The sequence below is a fragment of the Zymoseptoria tritici genome, chromosome 3 (assembly GCF_000219625.1).
Source record: "Zymoseptoria tritici IPO323 chromosome 3, whole genome shotgun sequence".
Taxonomy (NCBI): domain Eukaryota; kingdom Fungi; phylum Ascomycota; class Dothideomycetes; order Mycosphaerellales; family Mycosphaerellaceae; genus Zymoseptoria; species Zymoseptoria tritici.
In genome coordinates, this window is record NC_018216.1 from 2,655,607 (window position 1) to 2,678,622 (window position 23,016).

The window sequence follows — 23,016 nt, forward strand, 5'->3', positions numbered from 1 at the left end:
CAAATTCAGTATTCAACGCTTGCCACACCCTCGCGACGAACGCGGACATAAGGCGACGACCTCTCGAAATCCAGCGCACGAGCGCGCACGAGAAACCCACCTCGGTTTTCCGATCGAATCGCAATCATGTCGGGCTTTTTCGGCAGCACGAACAACAACTCGACCGGCTTTGGAGGGTTTGGTGCGAGCAACAACAGCGCAGGCTTTGGCGCGAGCAACAACGCCTCGACCGGAGGCTCGATCTTCGGCGGTGGTAATACAGCTGCGCCGACCTCGGGCGGGTTTGGAAGCACCGGTGGATTTGGGTCCACTAATACTGGATTCGGCGCAAAACCTGCTGGAGGGTTTGGTGCACCGGCCTCGACAGGAGGTGGACTGTTCGGTGGCGCAGGAACCAACACGACGGCGTCGACGGGATTTGGAAGTGGTGGAGGCGGATTCGGAGCATCGAACACGGCGAGCACGGGATTTGGAGCGAGTAATGCTGGCGGAGGTACGTTATCTTCGAATTACAAGACGTTTAAGGACAAGCACAGCGCATTGCCTGCGCTTTCCGGAGGCTGTCGCTCATGAGAAGCATCGATGGATTAAACTGACGATTAGATAGGCCTTTTCGGCGCCAAACCTACCGCAGGAGGATTTGGCAGCACAGCCAATACTGGCAGCACCATGTTTGGAGGAGGTGCCGCCAGCAACACCAGCGCCTTCGGAAACAATGCGGCCACCTCGAATCCTTTCGCATCCAACACAGCGACTACCGGGTTTGGCGCGAGCAACACCACCACCAATACCACCAGTGGATTTGGCGGAGGGTTTGGCGCATCAGCCCCTGTAACGAGCAACAACGGCACTAGCGGGACCCCATTCCAGGCTTTCACCGAAAAAGATGGCACTGCCAATCAGACGGCCCACTACCAGTCAATCACATTCCAGCAACCTTATCAAAACAAGAGCTTTGAGGAGTTGAGGGTCGAAGACTACATGCAGGGCAGACGATACGGCAACACCAACGGACAAGCCGGTAGCTTCGGCCAGACTACTGGATTTGGTGGAAGCGCGTTCGGCAGCAACAACACCTCTGCTGCCCCGAGTGGTGGGCTCTTTGGTGCTAACAACACCACGACAAATTCGACAGCGGGAGGGTTTGGTGGGTTTGGAGCCAACAATAATACTGCTTCCACAGCTACTGGTGGCTTTGGAAGCAACAACACGGGAGGAGGTCTGTTCGGGGCGAACAAGCCTGCAGGTGGCCTCTTTGGCGCAAGCGCAACCACTGCCGCGCAGACCGGCGGATTTGGAAGCACTGCTGGTAGCACAGGAGGGCTTTTCGGAGGTGGAAGCACGGGGGGATTCGGCGCGAACAACACTGCCAGTACTGGCGGCAATCTGTTTGGTGGAGCAGGCGCGGCGAAGCCCGCAGGTTTTGGAGGGTTTGGCGCAGCGCAGCCCGCAACAGGCGGTTTTGGAAACAATACAAGCACCAACACGGGAAGCGGACTCTTCGGCGCCAGCACGAACAACACTGCAAGCACTGGAGGTGGCTTGTTCGGTGCGACCAACAACAACCAGCAGCAACAGCAGCAGAGCAATCCTTTCGGAGCCTCGACAGCCAACAATAACAGCGGAGGACTCTTTGGGCAAAAGCCTGCTACTGGCGGCCTATTCGGCAGCAGCACGAACACGGGCACTACCGGTGGCCTCTTTGGAGCCAACAACAACAATCAGCAGCCCGCGCAGCAGAGCGGTGGTCTATTCGGAGCGAGCAATACCAACACCAACACTGGCGGTGGCCTGTTCGGCGCCAACAACACCGCTAAGCCTGCTGGCGGCCTCTTCGGCTCCAGCACGACTGGCAACAGCGGAGGACTCTTCGGAGGAGCAAATAACAACCAGCAGCAGAACTCTGGCGGTGGCTTGTTCGGCGGCAACAACAACGCTGGCTCGTCCCTGTTCGGTGGGAACAATCAGAACAAGCCTGCATCCGGAGGGTTGTTCGGCAGCACATCCAACAGCGGCAATACCGGCGGTCTTTTCGGCAACAACAACAGCCAGCAAAACCAACAGAACAACTCGGGTGGCAGCTTGTTCGGCGGGCTCGGCCAAAGCAACAACAACCAACCGCAGAACAACTCGATGTTTGGATCGACCCAGAGCAACAACCCGAACCAGCAGAGTCAGCTTCACGCCAATCTCACCGTCTCGCCATATGGCAACGATCAGCTGTTCAGCTCGCTCACTGCATCATCCACCCCAGTCGGACCACTTGCCACACCACTCGCCGGAGCGAGACCGACCCCATCTAAGACTCCTAGCTTACTTTCCAGCACTCGTCTCAACTCCCCAATCTACACGCCTCGAGCGAGCACCCTTGGACGCAACCCTGGTTACGGTTTCAGCTACTCGACCTACGGCACACCTGGATCTGCCTACTCCGTCAGCCTGACCCCACAAGCTAGCAGCTTGCTGAGACCCACTGGCAGCCTTGGCAGCGCTCTCACCAGCAGACTCTCCAAGAGCATGTCTATGAACAGCCTTCGCGGTGTCGAGGGCAGTCCTCGTGGTGAAGGGGAGAGTCTACTTCGTCCTACTCCAGGCAGTGCCTCTAGCAGGTACCTGAATTCTGGCAGCATGCGCAAGCTCAACATTGATCGCAGCATGAGCCATGAGGCTTTCAGACCAAAGCAAGTCGACACGACGCGCGAGATTGAAGGTCATGCTTTAAGGAAACAGGTCAGCTTCGATGGACCTGCGGAGAAGGCTATCCCGTCAAACGCTGAGCCAAGCCCTGCCAACGCTCTTGTACGCACCGAGGAGCCTGAGAGGGAGGAGTCTCCGCAGAATCTTTTCCGTGCCGCGCCCACTTCCAAGTCGCAGAGCAATGGAGCGCCAGAAATGCAACAGGTCAATGGGAACTCGTCCCTGACAACTGTGTTTGAGAACGGCGACCAACGTCCGTCTACAGCACCGAGCACCGGTGCGCCAGCCGAGAAGATTCCAAGCAGGGCCATCAAGATTGGCAACTACTCCACTATTCCTTCGATCAAGGATCTGAAAAACATGTCGAGGACGCAGTTGTCCACCCTTGGCGGACTCACAGTCCGCCGGGATGGAGTCGGGCGCATCGAGTTTGGCCCTTGCGACCTGACCACCACCAATTTGGACGAGATTTGTGGCGACGATGACGGCAAGGGCATTGTTCATTTGAAGCTCCGCTCTGCTACCGTGTATCCGGACGAAGCCACCAAGCCAGCACGTGGCAAGGGTCTGAACGTTCCAAGCACCATCTACTTGGAGAACTCGTGGCCAAAGAGCCACGGTGGCAGGAAAGCCGTTCTCGCGAAGAGTGGTCCTGCCTACGAGAAGCATCTACGCCGACTCAAGCAGACCGGTGGAACCAAGTTCCTCAATTATGACGCCGATACGGGTACTTGGTCGTTCACCGTGCAGCACTTCACCACCTACGGCCTCGACGATGATGACGATGAGGAGGACTCCACGGAGGACATGGACATGCAGCAAGAGTCTAGCGAACTCAGTGATGCTCCGGAGACGCCTGGCCGTGCAGAGGACGACACAATGCAAAGCATCGAGACTGGCAACGGCTCTGGCGACGTGGACGATACTTTTGAGTTCAAGCTCAACAAGCGCTCCATGTCGAGTGTGCAGAGTGCGCGTGGCGTGCCGGGTGGATTTAACGAGTCGCACATCTCCTACGACTATGATGATCCGAGCGCAGACGAGGATTTGGACGGAGATCACTTGATGTCAGGCGGTCTTGGGAACGACGCGGAAGACCCGTTCATCTCTCCCAACGGCGGTGCTGTGCAGGCTCCAACGCGCGGCGAATATGACCGCTATCACTCCAGTATGGCGCTTGACGACAATGATGGTACGATGGCAGTTGCTGAGGAACAACAGAAATCTCCGGAACCCGAGTTTCCAGGCTCTTTCGCTGCTGAAGAGCCAAGGCTCCTCCGCTCCATTCTCAAGCCCACCTCTGGGTCCGCCGCGTTCAACTCTCCTCAAAAGCTCGCCACCGAAAACTGGGAAGACCAGCTGCAACGCACCATGAGCCCCAAGAAACGCGATCGCCAGTACCTTCGAGGACTTCAGCAAAGCGCGCGAGTACAGGCGCCGACGGATGACGTGGTCGAGAGCCCGTTCAAGCGCAGCATGCTCGGCCAAAGCGCACTTGGTCAGAGCTACCTTGCTCAGAAGAGCGCGAAGAAAGTTGGCTTCGGTGGCAGCGTGATGTTCGCGGAGCCGACTGACTTTGGAAAGAGCCAGGCGTTCCGCACGTCAATGGACATTATGAACTCTCTCTGGTCGCAAGAGAAGAACGGCAAGAAGACGGCGTCTGCCACACGAGGCTTTGAGGTATGAACTTGAGCGCTACCCCTCGCACCACTATAACACTGCCTTGCCCAACTTCCTGCATTTGTGTTCACTCACGTACATTGACACTTCAGCTCACGGCTGAGTCGGAGGCTGTCGAGACGTACTTTGGGCGTTCCGTCATCACTACCCACTCCCCATTCAGAAGAACACGCGCCAAAGAAAGTACATAGCTGAGAATGAAAATAGAAACCATACTCCAAGAAGCCTCGCCTCTCCGCCGGTGACCTCGATGAGAACGACGCGGGCTTCCACGACAGCATGAAGCCCTCCTTCAGCAACGGTGGCACGATTGTCTATTCTGTTGATGGTTCAACTCGGCCCATCTCCGACCCTCTCCAGACCGCCCTTCAGCCACTTGTCAGCGAACACAAAGAGGTTCGCTTTGCCAAGTGGGTCGCCGCAACCGATATCAACACTCCGACCTTGACCGCGCAGAAGAGCCTCACTGACGTCGACATCGTCGACGGCTTCCCTCGCGCGAATACCTCGGCTGCCATCAGCTTCACCAACATGGCGGATTGCGCAACTTTCGATCACGAAATCGCTATCTGGCGCGTCGCAGGCGGTCTGCTCGATCGCATTGAAGTTGCGTGCCCGAAACTCGTCCAGGGCTTGGACGAGCAGCAGATCGGGCACTACGAATCCCGCCTGCGTAAGGATGGCTTCTCAGACATGTGGTCAGGCCTTGTGCGAAGCTCAGTCGAAGAGCAGCTCGGTCTGGTGAGGATTGCCGAAGAGAAGGCGCTCCTTCATCTGACCAAGAATGATGTTGCCGCAGCTTGCGACGCGCTGGTGGCCGGCAAAGACTTCAAGCTCGCAACACTGGTGTCTCAACTTCCCGGCGACCACGCTAGCCGCGGTCTGATGCAGAATCAGATCGCTGCCTGGTGCGAGCGTAACGACTGGTCTGAATTCCCCGAAGCTACGCGTGCGCTGTATTCCATCCTCGCAGGTTACGTGTGCACAATTCCTGGAAAGACTGGACCCGCTGAGAACCGCGTGAAGGAAGTCTGCATCTCGGAGCAGTTCGGTTTGACTTGGAAGCAGAGCTTTGGACTGAGGCTGTTCTTTGGCGGTCATGCTACCATCATTGAGGCTGTCCAGGCTTACTGCAGCGACCTCGCAGACAAGAAGGAGGAGGTTCTTCCAACCCCGACGTGGGCGGCTGCAGGTGAGGGTGAAGGTCGGGAAGACGCTATCATGGGCCTCCTGCGCCTGTCCACTAAGCGCGCAGATCTCGAGGCCCTCTTTGACCCCAAAACCGTGTCTGGCAGCGCCGTCAACTCTCGCCTGGCATGGCAGATGGCCACTCAGCTTCGCGCTCAAGGCTACTGCTCGAAACTGCCCGATGAAAAGCTCGACCAGCTCACAACCAGCTACGCTTCCGAGCTAGAAGCCGCCGGCTCATACGTCACTTCCACATGGATTCTCCTTCACCTCCGTTCCGCCGACACTCGCCTTAGGGCAGTGATCGACATTCTCCAGCGCAACGGCGGCAGAATTCCCAATCCGGCCACCACCGATCCTGACTACTTTGATGTCCTCAGCGTGGAGAACAAGATCCCAGCTGAAATGCTGTGGTCCGCCAAAGCCCTGCACGCTCGAGCTGAGTTGAATGACCCCTGGCTGCAGACACAGTATCTACTCGACGCGCACTCGCTCGATGAAGCGCACGATGTCATCTGTGCTACTCTCGGTCCCAAAGCCGTCATCGAGCGAGACTACAAGCCTCTTTCGGACCTGCTCACGCGCTTTCCCATTCAGAAACCAGAAGGCTGGGCGCAAGGCGGCGCGGTCTTCTCCGACTTTGCACGCTTGATGGGTTTGAACAACAGCAGGAAATTCGGCCGTGAGGGAAAGACGCTGGCGGAGAAGTTGAGAGTCGGCCTGGCGGCAATGGAAGGTGTGGAGAGGAACATGGGCTTGGAGGAGAAGGTCGCGATGGTGGAGATGGGAACGGTGTTGAAAGATGAACTGAGGCAGATGGCGATTCATGGGGAGGGGTTTGACGCTGAAGACGTCGAGATGGGCGACGTGAGGAGCGACGGCACGGGCTCTGCGTTCCTGAGGTATCGCGAGGCCTTGGGCGTGGTGGTTTAGGTGTGGTAGATGATTGAGGAACCCTATCCGTGCGGGCCTGATGGCAGGTGCAGCACAAATGAGGTGAAGAAAGTCAATCAATTGTCATGGCCAAAGGAGTGAGTAATAAATCTTTCATTCGATTCTCTCCATCTTGTTGCTCCTTCGTACACAATTTACATGCAAGCAGCCAGACCCCAGCAGGGATCGCGTGCAGGGGCCCACCTCACGCGAAGGCCACTTCAGCTTCATCTCAACTTCAATATTCACTTTTGACTTTCATCAACTTCGCTTTCACCTCCAACAACATTTCTTCACGACTGCTGGATGCCGCCGTTTTCCCACTCCGGCTTCTTCCCGTCCTCTCAACGAGGTTCGCCTCCGACATGCCGAGCGTACAGATGCAGAAGACGCGGCCAGCGCCGCCGGTGACCAAGACCCGACTTACTCAAAAGCAGAGTCAGGAGATCGTTCAGACGCTTCTCCTTGGAGGAGTGAGTTTCCATGATCACCTCGCGATGAAGGAAGGGAACACAACTGACTTCCATTACAGCTCAGCACGCTCACCTGGACGCGGTCCGTTGCCACTTCACCACCTCACCGACACTCATACTGACCAGCGACATAGCGAATTCTTCGCCGAAAAGGTCTTCACTTCACAGTTTTACCCCAATCATGATCGCATACCCTCCTACAAAGACGTCTCCAATGGCAAGCTGCCTCAGAAAAAGTCGGCCTTGCCTGGCACATCGATGCAAGTCCTTCAACGTCACCGCAGCAAGCGTGCCGACTTGTTTCTGGACTGGCTGGTCAGTCATCGTTTCGAGAATTACGTGCTGAAGATCGTTTGCTGAACAATCGCAGGAGCAGGGAGCCTTTCCCGCGCTGAAACAAGGAACTCTCCACGCCGTGCAAGTCTGCGTACACCTGAACTCCGACGATCGCGAACAAGTCGTTGAGACATACACCTTCACCATCAAATACCACACGGATGAAAGCAGTGGGGAGACACTCGCTGGGCTTGAGGTCGATGGTCCTAAAGGCGATCCCCTCACGCTGGAAGCTACAAGCGAGGCCATGCAGAAGATGATCCGCGGCATCACAAAGCTGACCGAAAAGCTGCCTGGTCTTCCAGGTGCGTTCGAGCGAGCCTCTGACATATATCCCAGCTAACATGTCCTTCTTGCAGACAAGCGTTACGTGTCCATGTCACTATTCTACGCGGACGATGACAGCAAAAAATATCAGCCCACCGGTTTCGAACCAAGCACCACGAACGAGCTGCGATTTGCGACTGCAAATGGCTGGGCGAAGAATACAAAGGGGCTCGAGAACGAATTGCACTCGGCATACCACAGGTGAGACCACATTGGGGCGGTAGCAATATGAAGGCTGACACTCGACAGCACCACTCTGAAGGTGTCCTACCTGCACGACCCAGCCCTGTCAGACATCGTGCCCAGCACATACCCAACGAAGCTCGGATATGGCGACCCGATATCCGCACAGGCCGACATCGATATTTCTCTACCACAAGAAGCCGACGCCGAAACTGTTGTCTCACAAACACCAAAGGAACGTCAGGTGTCATTACCCTCAACCCTTGGCAGTGATCGTGGAGTCGATCGTCTCATCACTCAGATGGAAACGCCATTGCCGACCGCGGCGATGGCAGCAAACAGGAAAGACTCGGAGAGTCCAGCGCTATCTGAGCGCGATGCGAATACGCAATCGAGTGTTGTGCCTCGAATGAAGAGCGCTTTGGGTGGCATGATGCTACCGGAGCACTTGACGCAAGGAGACACCCAAACACAGATGCCGATGCGTCGCCCGACGGCGGCGGCCAGGACAATCAGTCGTGTTCCAAACTCTCCGATTGAGAAAGAGATGTCCACGGCTCGAGAGGACTCGCTCAAGCAACAACCGCCAGTGACAACCAAAATGATGCTGCTACCCAAGTTGGCCAATTTGTTGGAGGCAAAGAAGTCAAAGCTTCGCAAGACTGCGCTCAGTCTCAGTCAATCCACCAATACAGATGCAGACAAGGAAGAGAGAGTGTTGTGCCAATGTGGACTTGCGCGTGATGCAGGTGATATGGTGAGAGCGACCGCTGAAATTTCAGGGAGTCTTCTACTGACCACTACTGCAGGTCAACTGCGTTCACTGTGATACATGGCAGCACATACACTGCTACGGGTTCTCGGGTAGCAAAGATCCTCGGCTTCCCGACGAGCACACATGCTATCAATGTCTTCTTGGAGGCATGGATGAGGATCTATTGACGAAAATGGAAGATCTCGCCCTCCTGCGCCGTGGCATGGGCATTGTCCTCCACGATGGACTGCAGAGAAAGACGGACCTGGGCAAACTCATGGGTGAGCGACATTCAGAAGCTCATCTTCCAGCTCAATCGATTGACCGTCAAATAGGCATCTCCCCAAGCACTGCGCAGACTTTGCATACCCGCCTCCGTTCCTACGTCGTCAACGCCCGAGGCTCACATAAGCCGGGCTTCGCAGCGACGGGAAATGCTCCCTGGGTCCCAGCTCCACCCGGACATCCAAACCACGACCTGATGTTGCGCGAACTGTTCGACCCGCTGCGACATATCGAGCATTGCGTGAGTGTCTTCGTGCCAGGTCCATAAGATCTCTACTGACAAGGACCCAGTACGCCACACAACCCGCCGTCACCAAGCCCATCGTCGAACAACTTCTAGCACTGCGCTCGGGAGCAATGCCTCCACCTTCCACGCCCGCCTCAGTTTTCAACAAGAAACATGCTTCCGCCACTCCCGCTGATGGTCTGGACCTACGACCTTCGATGTCGCCGTTCACGACTCCATTGCGGGTACCAACCGGCAAGAGAGGTCGAGACGAAGACGAGGAGATCTTCGATACCCCGGCTAAGCGGCAAGCCTCGACGACTCCGCTCTACCATCGATTGAAGAGTGTACAGAGTCAGTACATCCTGAATGCGGACGGGAAGAGCAGCAGCCCAGCTGGACGAGGAGATTGAGAAAATGCAGGAGTGTTCGAGGTGATATGGAAAGCATTTCATGTTCAAGCATTGTTAAGCGCGAGGTTCTTTGTCGGAAACAGCTGAAGGGCATGGGAATAAAGCGCGCAGCGATTACGAAAGATCATCGTTAATGAGAGGATGGGCATGAAGGACAAGACGGTCTGGGTATGACTTACGCTGTAAAGATGTAACGACATGTATGTATAATGACACAATGAACATGATTGTAAGCATTTATGCGCCTCGCTTTCGGACGAACAAAACAGCTGTCACCCATCGGACCAGTCTGCATTCTAGCGACCTGAGCTGAAGTGCGCACCAATCTTCAGCGCAATCGCCATCGTATCGCATGCTATCACCCAGTACGCTTACAGTTTCAGCGAATCTTGATCGCACAAAAGACTGGCCAGGAGAACCTTGTACTTTCTCGAATCAAGACTTTGGAAAAAGGGGCGAAGCGATGCCATACGCACAGGATAAGCCTTTTGGCAAAGCCATGTCGATGCCGATTCCGACCGACAAGTGCACCTTCTCCAGCAAGCTGCCCATCTCTCCAATTTAGTGCCAATACTTCCCGCTGATGGCTTTACAGCCCTCCCATCCCTGATCCAACGCCTTGACCACCTCCTCCGGCAGTGCGTCCTTCTCGAGATCGACAAGGTTCTGTTCAATATGCTTGGTCGAAGAGGCTCCGATGATGATCGAGTCTCCATGCTCCCTCTTCATCTGACTATGATGTGTCATCCACCTCAACGCACACTCCGCCTCCGTCAGACCATGCTTCTTCGCCACCGGTCGAAGGATGTCCAGCGCGTCAAAGTACGAGTCATTCCAGTAGCGCGTGCGATACATTTTCCCCTGCCATCGATTCGGGTCGAAGCGGGATCCTTCTTCCATGTCTTGCGTTTCGCGGTGGTAGCGGTCGGTGAGGTAGCCTCCCGCTAGAGGATTGTAGTTGTAGAACGCCATGCCGTATTTCCGGAGGCAAGGGAAGAGTTCGGGTTCGACTAAGACACAAGGGCGGATGAGTCAGCACGAGCGCGGTTCAAGGACTTGCTGGCACAGCCCGAGAGATAATCTCGGACTGCTGCAGCTTTCTGTCGTTCGGTCTACCTACCGGAACGATGGAGTGCGTTGTAAACTCCCTGGTAGACGGAGGGTTGGATCCAGTTGTTGGTGCGGCAGAGTTCGCAGATCTGAGCGACTTCCCAGGACATGTAGTTTGAGATTCCGAGGCGGGTGAATTTTCCTTCCTTGTAGAGTTCGTTGACGGCTTTGAGGGTTTCTTCGTACGGTGTGGTGCGATCTGGACCGTGGCTGGGAGGTGAGGAGGTCAGTCACCGGGATTAGATGGAGATCATGAGGTGATGTAGCTCACAGATACCACATGTCCACCTTGTCCGTTTTGAGCGCTTTCAAACTCGCTTCCAAGTTCTCCCGCAGTTCTTGAGGGGTATGTCTTGAACCTTTGGCGGCCCAGTTGGAGGGAGTATCCGAAAAGGCAATGGTTGGATAATACTTTGTGTCCATGACGATGCCTCTCTTCTGCCACTCCAGTTCTCCAAGCATCCCTTCCGAGGAGCCAGCGCCGTAGGCTCGTGCGGTGTCGATCTCATTGTGGCCATGCTTTTGGAAGATGTCGAGGATTTCGCCGGCGGTTTTAAGGTCGTGGACTCGTGCTTGTTCGGCGCCTGGGGAATATCAGACCGTGTATTGCTGTTGGATGTGATGGACAGATCATTCTACCTTCTTTGCCAATGGTCATCGCCCCAAAGACGATGTTGACGGCGGTTTTCTGCTGGGAAGTCATGATTGCGGAGGAGGTAGATGGGTAGGAATTGGAGAAAGGGAAGAAAACAGACGGAAAGAAATGGTAGAGGGAAAGGTCGGTATGTATATATTTCTCGTCTCAAACCCAACTCGTCCCTGCATTCACCAGCCGCGTTGCCTTTGAGATGAACGATGGACCATTTATTTGAGATGATGTCAATTGGCTCGGGGAAAACGGAGATAAGGTAGCGCAGTCATATCGCCGAGTGTGAAGAGGACATGTTCCGAGAACATCGACGTCGATTCAATTCGAGACTACATCGAAGATTACCCAAGGAAAAGTCGGTGAGGTGTCGAGGAGGCGAGATCGCCATGCGAGAGGTACGGGATCGTCCAGATTGACCTTGAATTGACTCGGGACTTGGTGGAATGAGGATTGATCTTTCCATGGCCGAGCCTGTTGTTGTAAAGTCAGAGGCGACGTCAGGAAACAGCTGCCAACGTTGGCCCACCTTTCTCATTGTGCGCACATCGTCCCGTCGATCCCATCCCGCACAATCTAGCAGGTCGCACCAGGGGGATGAGGCGTGCAAGTACCGCCGCCGGAGCCCTTTGGAACGCCATACATGTCAGCGAGACGATTTGACACAGCCATGGCATCGAGAACAGAGACACACGTACCGAAGTGCAAGGGTAAGTGCCATGATTGATTCCTTTGCCGACGCAGTTTCCGCCTTCACGGACCTGCAACACGTCAACAAAGAGGACACGTCGCGGGATGAAGAGATGGGATTGCTGACCCAGTAGCCGAGGGCGGATGTAGCCAAAGTCAACATGATGGCGATCGGATGGAGCTGCATGATGTTGGTTGGTTGTTTTTTGGCTTGTGGGAGAAGAGTTCGCTCGCTCGAGGACGGGAGTGCAGACTGTGTGGTCAATGGTGTGAGAAGGAACGAAGGAAAGCTGCGAGGCTCGACCCGCCTTATGTAGACGCTCATTGTTCAGTAGTTCTAAGGTATGGACATGCACGCATCCGTGGACATCCCAAGTCCCGGGCCCATGGGCATCAGCATCGAGCAGGGAAGCGGACGAAGGCATCGATCGGTCGTTACTCTACTGGATCGCTGGGCGTCAGCATGTCCCGCAAGGGATGGGTCTGTTGATCCCCGAGACTCAGCCTTCAGTCGTCACCCAACAAGAAATCATCGGACATTGTACTCGTTGTACAGACCGTGATGATTCTCTTCTCGCTGTTGCACGCCATGGAGCATGCCCTTCGCCAAGGCCAACGACGATTGGCGTGGACCCTAGTCGGCGCTAGTAAATGTGCAAAAAGAGCCGGTCTCGACCCGGCAGTGGACATTGAACAAGACAACACATCCATCGATCGCACTTCACATCCCAAACACCGGCATGCCCTCGACAGGTCAATTGCAGACCCTCCGACTGTGGTTGGAAGATAATGGCGGATATGTCAACCCTGCCATCGACCTGGACTGGAATGAGACCGCCGGCGTGCACTGCAGAGTCAATTTTGCATCTTCCTTGGGCCCAGACTCGAGGATCTGTACAGTCCCACACTCTCTCGCCCTGTCGAGCTTGAATGCGCTGGTCGACGACTCCTTTTCCGTCTTCCGAAATCGAGGTCTGGCTCCGGAAGCGATCGGCTACTTTTACCTCATGCACCAGTACATCAATAAAGCCAAATCATTCTGGAGACCATATTTGCAAACCCTGCCTGGTCCAGAACATGAACACCTGACTCCATTCTGGTTTGAGGATGAGGATCTTCAATGGCTGGCGGACACCGATGTGCTGCATACGACCAAGGCAAGACAAAAGCTGCAGGAGGAACACTATGCGAAAGGCATCGACATGCTGAACAGGGCAAAGATTGATGTCGAACCTTACACATGGTGAGTACAGCACATTGAAGGTAGGTGCATATCCCATTTTGATCCCCATCCCAGGCCACTGTTCAAATGGGCCGTCACCATGTTCACCTCCCGCTCTTTCTCCTCGCGTGCCTTGCGTCCACTAGACAGTAAGTATTGGGCCGCGTATAAGGTCGGTCCGCAAGGCCAGCGACAAACAGCACTTGTCGATATGTCGCGAGTGTCCGCCGAGGATCAAGACTTTCCGGTCCTTTTTCCCGTCATCGACATACCCAACCACTCGCCCACGGCAAGAGTCGACTGGGCGTTTGACCCTGGGCGCTTCAGCATCACGGTCAAAGATCCTATCCCTGGAGGCGAAGAAGCCTTCAACAACTATGGTCCGAAGAGCAACGACGAACTCCTTCTCGGCTATGGCTTTTGCATTCCGAATAACCTCGACGACAAAGTTCTTCTCACGCTCAAGCCACCTCCATCCGATCTGCAAGCCGCCATTAGACCCTTCCAACCAGGTTACTTCTCTGCGACCAACGGCCACTGGAGCAGCGAAAAAGCAACGTTCGGTATCAAACGACTCACTTGGTTCGATAGCATGTCCAGCGATCCTGTCAGCCTCTTTCAACAACTTCCCGAACCTCTCCTCGAGCTCATGCTCTACATTCTACGCCATACCCGCGATCTTCCTTTCGTATTCCAATCCGATCCTCTAGCCTACCTCACCCAACTCTCCAGCCTGGGAAGACAATACCTGCCCTTCTTGGCTCGAATGATCGTGCAGTCCCTCGCCCCAAAACTGGCCACGTTACAAGCGAGCACTCCACACGATTCTCCGAGCAACGCCAAACAGTCACTCGCAAAAGTCTACCGCGACGGACAAATCACCATCCTCACCTCAGTCATGAACAGCTTGAGGTCGTACCTGCGCTCTCTTCTACCTTCCACCGGGACTCCCATACAAGGTACTGGACTCTACACCCTCGAGACTCTGCTCGGTCTCTTCTCCGCCGTCGCCGGTCGTGAGCAAGTCGATGACTTTTTGACTGGTATCGCCGCCAACGCGGGTACAGATGACGTCGATCAATTGCGACAGGCGGGATGGGAGGATGACATGTTGGTTTTGCTGCTGTGCTTTGCTTATCCGGATCTCTGGTCGGCGGATAGTCTGCTGGAATATGTTCGCAGCATCACCGCCAAGATCGCAGACCAGGCCAGTGATACCATGGAAGAGGAGCTGGCACCAGCTCAAAGCGCAATGGATATTGTTCAAGTCGCGGCCGAGGCGTGCCCGGGCACGAGATGGTGCGATGAGAAGTGGAGTCCGCAGTTCGTGGCGGGTGTGGGAGGGAAGGTACTGGCGTTTGAGAGCTTCGCCATGGTTGTGCCGTCGGACACAGGAGAAGATGAGGTGAGAAGTGTGGTCTATGTTCATCGTGAGGCGTAGCGTGCAGGTAGCCTCGCTGGAGAGAGACAACGATGACGCCGCAAAGCCGAAGGAAAACAATCTCATCGAGCCATCTACGGTATGTAACAGGCACACAACACCTTACTCCTCACCGGCTTTCCTCCCCACAACAACGCTCATCCTCCATTCCTTACCCTTCTCCGGCCTCAAATCCGCCATCATCTGCTCCCTCGTCCTCTCCACTACCTCCTTCCCCGCTGTACCTTCGAGGATCCTCCCAATCATCACCCAAAACAGCTCCGGCATCGACGTCGCCACATAGTCGCCCCACGCCTTCCACTTCTCGTCCTCCTCCCACTCCCCTCCAAACGGCCACCGGTACTGCTTTACCACCACATCCCGGAACCCCGCCTCCGCCATCCACGTATGAGCCTTGCTCGCCGAACGGGGATCCAATCCCCGCCCTTCCATCGCGGATCGGCAGGTTTGCAGCCAGGACCAGGACTCGGAGATGACTTCTCCCGTGATGCCGGAGTAAAAATCATAGTTCAGTTCGTGCATTTCGAAGTAGCCGCCTGGAGCGAGGAGGTCGTGGACGGTGGCGATGTAGGATGGCCAGTCGGCCATGCCGGCGATGAGAAGACGGGAGAAGATGAGGTTGAATTTCACGTCCTTTCCACCATCTGCGGTGAAGGGCTTTTCGCCGCGCTGGTCGATCCAACTTGAAGGGCCACCGCCGGTTAGGATGTTGCCTTTGAGGAAACCTTTGATGTTGGATGGGAAGGGACCGTCTTCTGCGCGAGGGGGCGGGACGTCGGATAAGTCTAGACCCCAGACTTCGGCGTTGGGAAAGCGGAGGGCCAGGTCTCGGGTGACGATTCCGGTGCCGCAGCCGACGTCGAGGATGCGGAGGTTGGGTGTGGAGGGAGGGAGAGGAGAGTGGATGATTTGGTCGTTCATAATGGCGCGGAGGTGGGCGGCTTGGGTGTTGAGACGGTCATGTTCTGGGGAGGAGTTGGGGAGGAGATAGGCTGATGTTTTGTCGGTGTGGTAGGTCTGCGGAGTGGTGGTGTAGGAGGAGGAGGAGGTGGAGGGGTTTGTTGAGGCAGCCATGATGTTGCGTTTCGATGAGCTGAGGTGAGCAAGGCTAACGTTCGACCTTCAAGGTAGGCTGTCGTTGGGATTGTGTGTTGGACGCTTGGTCAAGTGGAGGCTGGTTTGATGACGATGAGGATCGTGGAGAAGGAGGAGCCTTGGCCGTCGTCGGTGTGAAAGGGAGATGAACGGCATGGTTCATGAGCGGTGACATGTCATCGGTTTGATTGCCGCGCGAACGATATTGGGCCTTGAGGAAATGTTGCGATATGAGGACGACCCGGGCCTTAACGACAGAATGGCGTCTCGATGTCTTTGCACGCGAGACTCCCGTCGCGTGCAATGAAGTCGATAAAAGCAGTCTTGTGCACAAATGTTTGCGCCTGGAACCTCGCCGACCGATCTGCATCGAGTCAAGGTCATGCCCTGTCAGCTTCCAAGCTTCGGCCGCAAAGTTTGTTGCCGAGGACAGGGCCGCTGGACAAGCGCGGCGGAACGGCTGTGCCAAATCCTTGTAGTTCCGTCGAGACCACGCCAGGGTTGTCAAGTGATGAAATCTGCTCAGAGAATGTGAGACCGCGGCGAGAGCAATAGCATCGGATGCAAAGTTTGGCTTACAATCATTAGGTTGCATTCCTGCCCAAAGATGGAGTACCGTCCGCAACATAAGCCAACATCGTGATCCCTTTCAACAGCTGAAGATACCAATGGTCGTGCTCGAAGCCTCTCAACGATCACTCGCGCATGCAACGCGATGAGCGTCGCCATCATGTTTACCAGCCGCGGCGCTCACATTGACCACATCAGCTGTACACAATCACCATTTCATTGGTCTTCTTATCATGTCTGCTCATCAACGGGCACCTCGGCCTGCTGAGGAACCAGATCATCACCCTGCTGTTCGGTCTGCACCTCGGCCGGTACCTCAACAGGCTCTTGAACTTGCTCAACCTGCGGTTCCTCCGCCTTTTCCTCCTCATCCTTGTCAATACAAATCCTCCTCCCTTTGGCGGGTAACTCCCACTCCACCTCCTCCATAATCGCATACGCCTCAAATGGCGTCCCTCTAGGCTTCCTCTTCAACGTCTTCCCCTCCGCCGTCGTCTCCGTGACCTCCCACCAGAAATTCGGCTCGAAATCCTGCACTGACGCCCACCCTCTAATCAACGCGCGCCAATAACAGGCCTCCGCCGCGGGTGTGAGGTATCGTTCGCGGAAGATCTTCCTGGCGTTGTCGGCGATGAGTTCAGTTCGTTGCACTTCTTTCGGATCCAGGAGTCTGGTGATCTTCTTGGGGAGGTCGGAGTAGTCGCGCTTGACTTGGACGAAATTTTGGAACTCTCCTGTCGGTTGCATGAGGTGGTGGTAATTTTCGATCCAGTCGAGTCTGTGGGAGAATAGGATGGAATGGCAGTTGAGGAGAAATTTCAGCCGGCCAGAGTAGGTATTTCCCTCAGTCTGTGCGACGAACATGTATTCGCAGTGGTCAGACATACTGAGGAGGCGGGAGTTGATGTTGCTTTTGTCGCTCCAGTCGAGCTCCATAACGTCAGACCAGGGCTGATTGGCGGCGTGTTCGACGAGTCCTGCGCGCACGTCGTGTGAGCCGACGGCGAGACTGCCTCGCCAGACGAGTTTCGGGATTTTGTCGAGGAAGTGAGATTCTGAGAGAGCGAGTTGGGTGCGGAGTTCGGAATATGAGCGGATGTTGACGTCGGGCCACGCCCAGAGGCCAAAGTCGGGCATCAGCCAGAGGGAGGTTTGATGGGCTTTGCGGCTATAGGCCCAAGTGGTGTGAGTGTCGTCCTCGCTGGTATGAGCATCGTCGTGGACGGAGAAGGTGAACTCGATGTCGGGCAGGGGAATTGCAGAAGATGTCAGGGCTCGTTGGATCGCATTCAAAGTCGCGATGGCTCGAGCACGGTGGTTTGGCGGAGCAAGACCATGCGCATCGATGATGTATAGTTGGTTGTCGTGTATCATGGCCCGCATCATGCCGTCAAACCGCCAGTCCACCTCCAGCTCTTCCGGCTTGATCTTTCCCGCGACCTTTTTCCGATATTGAATAGCTCGATCAATCTCTTTGTAGAAGTCTGGAAATGCCGCGAGGCATTGCTCTTCGTCCAGTCCGAAATTCCTCGCATCTCGTTTGAAATCGAAGCTCCATCCTGATTGTGTGACGGGAAGTGGTTCGTCGGGATGTTTCTTCGCGCTGTTGAGTGGAGTGGTGTCGAGGAAGTCGAGCGAGGGAGGACCACGGATCGAGAAGAGGACGATTATGATGGCAGTCGTGAGGATGATGCTCGTCGCATATAAGGGTACCGTGCGCATGGTGGGGGGTCTGAGATAGGGTATCCCCAGCTGGGCGTATGACTTCATGAGTGCAGACGCATCGTCTTGAGTGTGGTGGGGAAGATAGTGAAGGAGATGGCGTGTGGCCTGTGGCTGCTATTGAGAAAGGAGAAACGGACGAACATCGGATGGTAAGAGACCTTGCCATTCTCCTACCTGAAAATGACCCCGTATTACCGGCATCGTGTGAGGTGAGCTGGTGCTATTGGAGACCCGCGAGTCTCGACCATGGCAGATGCCGGCAAAAGTATCAGATCTTGCATGGGTAGAGCAGCATCCTGGTCGACGATCGTTCGGTACGCGCACGCGATTCACGAGCGTCTCGTCTCAGGCTTGTCAATTGCCGGACGTGGGTGAGATTGAGATGGCGGCATTCGAATCTTCGTACTCCTGACGATCGGATTCGCCTGTGTATACCTGGTCCGCTGGCGATGCGAATAGAATGCAAGCGAGATGGAAGTTCAGGTCAAGGCAAGGGAATAGTTCTAGAGAAGCAGGGAAGTGAGGTTGGACCAAATTGGGAGGCACGGTCCGCTTATTAAGATTACGAGTTTAGCCGGTGCCGACGAGCTTGTTCGCGTCAAGACTTCCTCGTGCTCTTCTCTCAACGACACGACGCGACATAACTGAGGTGTCCGAGAGCCTCTCCATCGAATCTCACGCACACTCATGCGCCGTTTCCATCACGACGAAGACCGCCGCTTTCTGGAGTTCTTGACGATGCAGCGATGCCCCATGGACAACGCCCAAGACTTTTACATTGCTGCTAATGGAGCGTCGACGTAAGGAGAGCAAGCAGCTGGGCTGTCTGTTGTCCTATACGCAAGACACTGCCCTGTGCACCCAGCGAGCTTAAAGACACACCCGACAAAAGAGTGTCCTGGAAGGTGAAAGCATGCCATCGTTGTCCAAGTCTCTGGCATGTCCCATGAGCAATCAGCGATGTCATTGGAAAGCTACGTTTGCTCCAACCTCCCTATGTCGACCAGACTGTTCGACGACAAGGTTTGTAAGATGTTGATTGCGACATTTGACTCTTTGAGCCTTTTCTCAACTACATGATCTGCTGCTGCAACTCGCCTTCTTCCTTTCCTATTCTCCGAGCACGAAGAGTTCCAGAGAGTACTGGACTATGTCGGTTAACAGCGCGAAAGACATGTTGGGCAAGCTTTCGCTGCAAGACTCTGAAGAGAAGGCACGTTTCATTGTCAGCAGGCGACATCCAGGATCACTAATCTAACGAGAATAAACAGACCGCGCAACCGCCACCAGACGAGCTGGATATGGCGAAGTACGCGCAATACTACCAGTCCAACATCAAGGCCGCTGCCTATCTCTCTTCCCGTTCCCCGGTCTTCCGTCGCTTGACTCTCCTCCGCGAGCAAGGTTGGAAGAACAGCAAAGGCGACGAATATTTGAAGACTCTACGCGACATCGCCGAGAATCCCACACCCGAGTCCTGTCGTGCCGCCTTCAGCCAGATGGTCCAAGATGGTCACGAGCTGCAGAGCGCGACCTCTGGCCTCAAGATCACCCGCCGCGCCTTTCACGACTCAACACCGCGTCGTATTCTGGAGTTTGGTTCGGCACCCGGCGGACTCCTCCATGCTGCGCTCGAGATTAATCCTTCTGCTACCGCCACCTCGTTCACAATGCCAAGGGAGAATGGAAGTCATCTCTTCCACGTCGACGAGAGATCTCTCCATCCCAGAGTCAACGTCACATGTGCTGACTTCACGCTTTTCGCGGGTGATATGCTCCCCTGGGCCAAGGGACCCTACAACATTTACCCCATGGATCCCAGCACATTCTTCCTCGACCGGCAGATTCCAGAAGGCACCTTTTTCGACCTCGTCATTTGCGATGCCGGAGTACTGAGCGACCGAGACCGTACTGAGTATCGGCGACATCATGTCTCGGGGCAGTCCACCAGGGTGGCGATCACTCAGCTCGCGTTGGCAATGAAGTACATCCAAAGTGGCGGGACGCTGATTATGCTGCTGCATAAGCCGGAGATTTGGGAAGTGATGGGCCTGGCGCTGTCATTTGAGTCCTTTTCCGACGTGCAGCTTTACAAGCCCCGCGGCACGGATGCAATCCGATCGTCGTTCTACCTCGTGGCGAAGAATATGCACGATGATTCCGGCACGCAGAATACGATTTTCAGGTGGGTCCAGCAGCAGTGGGAAAAGCAGACTTTTCCGTGTATTTGGGAAGGATATCACATGAAAGATTATGACCAGTGGGATGGTACCAGCATGAGATTGGCGGTCGACATCTTTCTGGAGCATTGGGGCGACAGGTTGATCAGGTTGAGAACCCCGGTGTGGGAAGTTCAGGCGAATGCACTGGAGAGAGCGGTTTGGATGGGCACCCGTAGAGGCACTTCTTCTCGGGCCAGATGAGCTGGTCACGATGGGAGCAAAAGGGGTTTCTTGAGGACAAAATTGGCGGGACAGCGAGAATCACATGTATGCTTATCTCGCACACGTTACCCACACGACTATCTAGCATATCTTTCGAGCTTCAATATACGAGTGTTCAACATATGAATGCACTTACCAGCACGTCTCGTTCGTTTGTCCTGTGATCCTGCTTCGAACAGGGCAATGAACACCAGGGCTTCGTATCTCTGCCCAGTACACACAGATCGTTGGGCCCGATGAAAGAAGCTCCCTATATTCGTAGCGTGGCTTTCGCTTCCATGCAAGAGCTGTGAATTTCAGTGGTTCAGCCAGGAGCTTCCGTTTGTTTCCCGAATTCCACGGGACAAGACTGTTCCACAGGCGGCCCAGTGCAGCGTTTGCGAAGGTCACTCGCAGTCATAATTTCTTTCCGGGCAAGTTCGTCATTCCCCTTTCTACAACCAAACACTCTTTCGACGGCTCTCGTCATTCAAACAGAACAAGATGTCGGAAATGTCGAACTCGCGCTCTATCGAGCTTCCCACCGACCTTTCCGAGGTCATGGATGAGAATGCGCGGAAGCTTGATGCTCACGACAAAGACCCTCAGCCTGCCATTTCCAACAACCCTTTCGAGACTCACGGTCCGAACAAAGTCATTTTCGCCTATCTCTCGTCTAGATTCGAGACCTTCCGCCGTCTAACGGCGATTCGCGACAAAGGCTGGCTGAGCAGCAAAGGCGACGAGCACTTCAAAAAGCAGCGTGCAACCGCCGACAAGAATACTGCGCAAGCTAAGAAGGGATTCTTCAACTGCATGATTCAGAACGGCAATGAGCTTCAAGTGCTTACCGGCGGCTTCAACATCACCCGTACTAGCCCTCCGCCAGAGCGCATCCTCGATCTCTGCATGGCTCCAGGCGCATTCCTTCAAGTGGCGCTGGAGTTCAACCCGTCGGCTACGGCCAAGGCGTTCACACTCCCTGTCGAGAGTGGAGGACATGCGACTCGAATCAAGTCGCACACACGTTTTGGAGGTCGCGTGGATCTCACCTACCAGGACATCACCCTCATGGCCGCGGATATGGGCGTCACGACCATTCCCACCTCACACCCAGATGCCGCAAGCCTTCTCACCGTCCGACAAATCCCAGCAGACGAACTGTTCGATCTCGTCATCTGCGACGGCCAAGTCCTCCGCGGGCACGATCGGGCTGAGTGGCGCGAGCAGAACGAAGCGAGGAGATTGGTCTCGACGCAATTGGCGCTAGGACTGGAGCATCTGCGCGAGAGCGGAACCATGATCGTGCTTCTGCACAAGATCGAGCGATGGGAGGTGCTCAAGCTTCTCTACCACTTCAACAAGTTCTCCGATGTGAGTGTCTTCAAGCCGGAACGCATCCATGCCTCGCGGTCCTCCTTCTACCTCGTGGCGAAGAAGGTACAGTCACAGAGCGAGGCCGCGCGCGCTGTGTTGCAGGAGTGGAAAAAAGAGTGGGAGGTCACCACGTTCGGAACTGCCGAAGAGATCGAAGAGGTGCTGAGGAAGGATGACGAGAAGGTGAAAGAGGTGTTGGAGGAGTTTGCAGACAAGCTGGGAGGACTGGGCGAGATCGTCTGGGGCATTCAGGCGAATGCGTTGGAGACGTCGAAATGGATGAAGAAGTAGACAGTACACACGAAGGTAATGGGTAATTGGTGTCTTCGTGGTGAAGTTGGAGAAGGTGGAAAATCGGGGTAAGCTCCCAGCACAAGGCGCTAAACCTAATTTGCTTGAAATTCGTAAACGCTAAACCCGATGCGTGAGATACGCGTACCACCAAAACTCACGCACTTCCCACGCATCCAGCTCACGAGCCTTCCAATGCGTGAGATGCGTCAACGCAGACCAGTTTTTGAGCTGCTCGTAGGAGTTGCAGGCGAAGGTTCACAAACAACGGCGGCGGCGTCAATTTCACTTTGGTCTTACCTTACACATCATCGACGCTGAGCGTGATCTGCCGGCTCGGATGAAAGGATGTTCGCTCCAACAACGTAGGTGGTCCCGATTTGAGCAATTCTTTCATCAATTCTACGTCTACAAGCAACTTGACGGCGAGGCATACGACAAGCAGCGAGCAAAGACACCGCGTCTTTACCTTAAGCAAGACACCATGGCGACCGAACCACCGCCTCATTCTCCCCTACCCCTCCCGACCATCCAATCTGCCCTCCTCAACTCCGTCCTCTCGACTCACGCCTCCAAACTGCGCCTCGATTACTCTGCATCAATTCTTGTCTCCAACACCTCTCTCGCCGCCTCACTCGCCCAATGGCTAGCCGACGAGAAACGCGACATGCCGCACAGCATCGTGGCCGTCTCACCATCAAGTCAAAGCGAGAGCGGTATTCCGGCTGATCTCGCCAAAGCCGCCTCCATTTCGGTCGTAGAATCCGCGCCGGACGATGTCTTCACGCACGCTTTCGCACATGTTGAGGATGGGAGCGATCGTGATGCGGTGCTGTGGGCGTTGAAGCGGTGCTTTTACGGGTTGATCCCGAAGGGAATCGCGATTGTGTCGATTGTCACTAAGTCGTCACTCGATGCGGTGCTGCGAGGT

The 23,016-nt window shown here is 55.2% G+C and overlaps 9 protein-coding genes across 9 annotated transcripts; 6 read left to right on the plus strand and 3 right to left on the minus strand.

Moving 5' to 3' along the window:
• Window positions 1-126: 126 nt before the first annotated feature.
• On the plus strand, window positions 127-6,498 carry MYCGRDRAFT_108776 (uncharacterized protein; the record flags this gene model as incomplete). The annotated part of the gene is made up of 3 exons (XM_003853949.1): window positions 127-493; window positions 608-4,377; window positions 4,585-6,498. 3 exons carry the CDS (start codon window positions 127-129, stop codon window positions 6,496-6,498), a joined length of 6,051 nt encoding a protein of 2,016 aa, XP_003853997.1.
• Window positions 6,499-6,863: 365 nt separating this feature from the next.
• On the plus strand, window positions 6,864-9,495 carry MYCGRDRAFT_91969 (uncharacterized protein; the record flags this gene model as incomplete). Its single annotated transcript, XM_003853950.1, has 7 exons — window positions 6,864-6,971; window positions 7,031-7,053; window positions 7,106-7,286; window positions 7,342-7,616; window positions 7,884-8,574; window positions 8,627-9,097; window positions 9,148-9,495. The coding sequence occupies 7 exons, from the start codon at window positions 6,864-6,866 to the stop codon at window positions 9,493-9,495; spliced, it is 2,097 nt and encodes a 698-aa protein (XP_003853998.1).
• Window positions 9,496-10,056: 561 nt separating this feature from the next.
• Window positions 10,057-11,422, minus strand: MYCGRDRAFT_70252 (uncharacterized protein; the record flags this gene model as incomplete). Its single annotated transcript, XM_003854236.1, has 4 exons — window positions 10,057-10,505; window positions 10,616-10,815; window positions 10,877-11,189; window positions 11,245-11,422. The coding sequence occupies 4 exons, from the start codon at window positions 11,306-11,308 to the stop codon at window positions 10,057-10,059; spliced, it is 1,026 nt and encodes a 341-aa protein (XP_003854284.1).
• Window positions 11,423-12,681: 1,259 nt separating this feature from the next.
• Window positions 12,682-14,604, plus strand: MYCGRDRAFT_91971 (uncharacterized protein; the record flags this gene model as incomplete). The annotated part of the gene is made up of 2 exons (XM_003853951.1): window positions 12,682-13,184; window positions 13,314-14,604. The coding sequence occupies 2 exons, from the start codon at window positions 12,682-12,684 to the stop codon at window positions 14,602-14,604; spliced, it is 1,794 nt and encodes a 597-aa protein (XP_003853999.1).
• A 102-nt stretch (window positions 14,605-14,706) lies between these two features.
• On the minus strand, window positions 14,707-15,678 carry MYCGRDRAFT_37896 (uncharacterized protein; the record flags this gene model as incomplete). Its single annotated transcript, XM_003854235.1, has 2 exons — window positions 14,707-15,029; window positions 15,330-15,678. 2 exons carry the CDS (start codon window positions 15,676-15,678, stop codon window positions 14,707-14,709), a joined length of 672 nt encoding a protein of 223 aa, XP_003854283.1.
• Window positions 15,679-16,698: 1,020 nt separating this feature from the next.
• MYCGRDRAFT_24531 (uncharacterized protein) lies at window positions 16,699-17,826 on the minus strand (the record flags this gene model as incomplete). Its single annotated transcript, XM_003854234.1, has 1 exon — window positions 16,699-17,826. A coding segment is annotated over one exon (1,128 nt), but the record flags the coding sequence as incomplete, so codon positions are not given.
• Window positions 17,827-18,990: 1,164 nt separating this feature from the next.
• On the plus strand, window positions 18,991-20,417 carry MYCGRDRAFT_91973 (uncharacterized protein; the record flags this gene model as incomplete). The annotated part of the gene is made up of 2 exons (XM_003853952.1): window positions 18,991-19,017; window positions 19,266-20,417. The coding sequence occupies 2 exons, from the start codon at window positions 18,991-18,993 to the stop codon at window positions 20,415-20,417; spliced, it is 1,179 nt and encodes a 392-aa protein (XP_003854000.1).
• A 561-nt stretch (window positions 20,418-20,978) lies between these two features.
• MYCGRDRAFT_37844 (uncharacterized protein) lies at window positions 20,979-22,085 on the plus strand (the record flags this gene model as incomplete). Its single annotated transcript, XM_003853953.1, has 1 exon — window positions 20,979-22,085. The coding sequence occupies one exon, from the start codon at window positions 20,979-20,981 to the stop codon at window positions 22,083-22,085; it is 1,107 nt and encodes a 368-aa protein (XP_003854001.1).
• A 443-nt stretch (window positions 22,086-22,528) lies between these two features.
• Window positions 22,529-22,989, plus strand: MYCGRDRAFT_103872 (uncharacterized protein; the record flags this gene model as incomplete). Its single annotated transcript, XM_003853954.1, has 1 exon — window positions 22,529-22,989. A coding segment is annotated over one exon (420 nt), but the record flags the coding sequence as incomplete, so codon positions are not given.
• Between the last annotated feature and the right edge of the window lie 27 nt (window positions 22,990-23,016).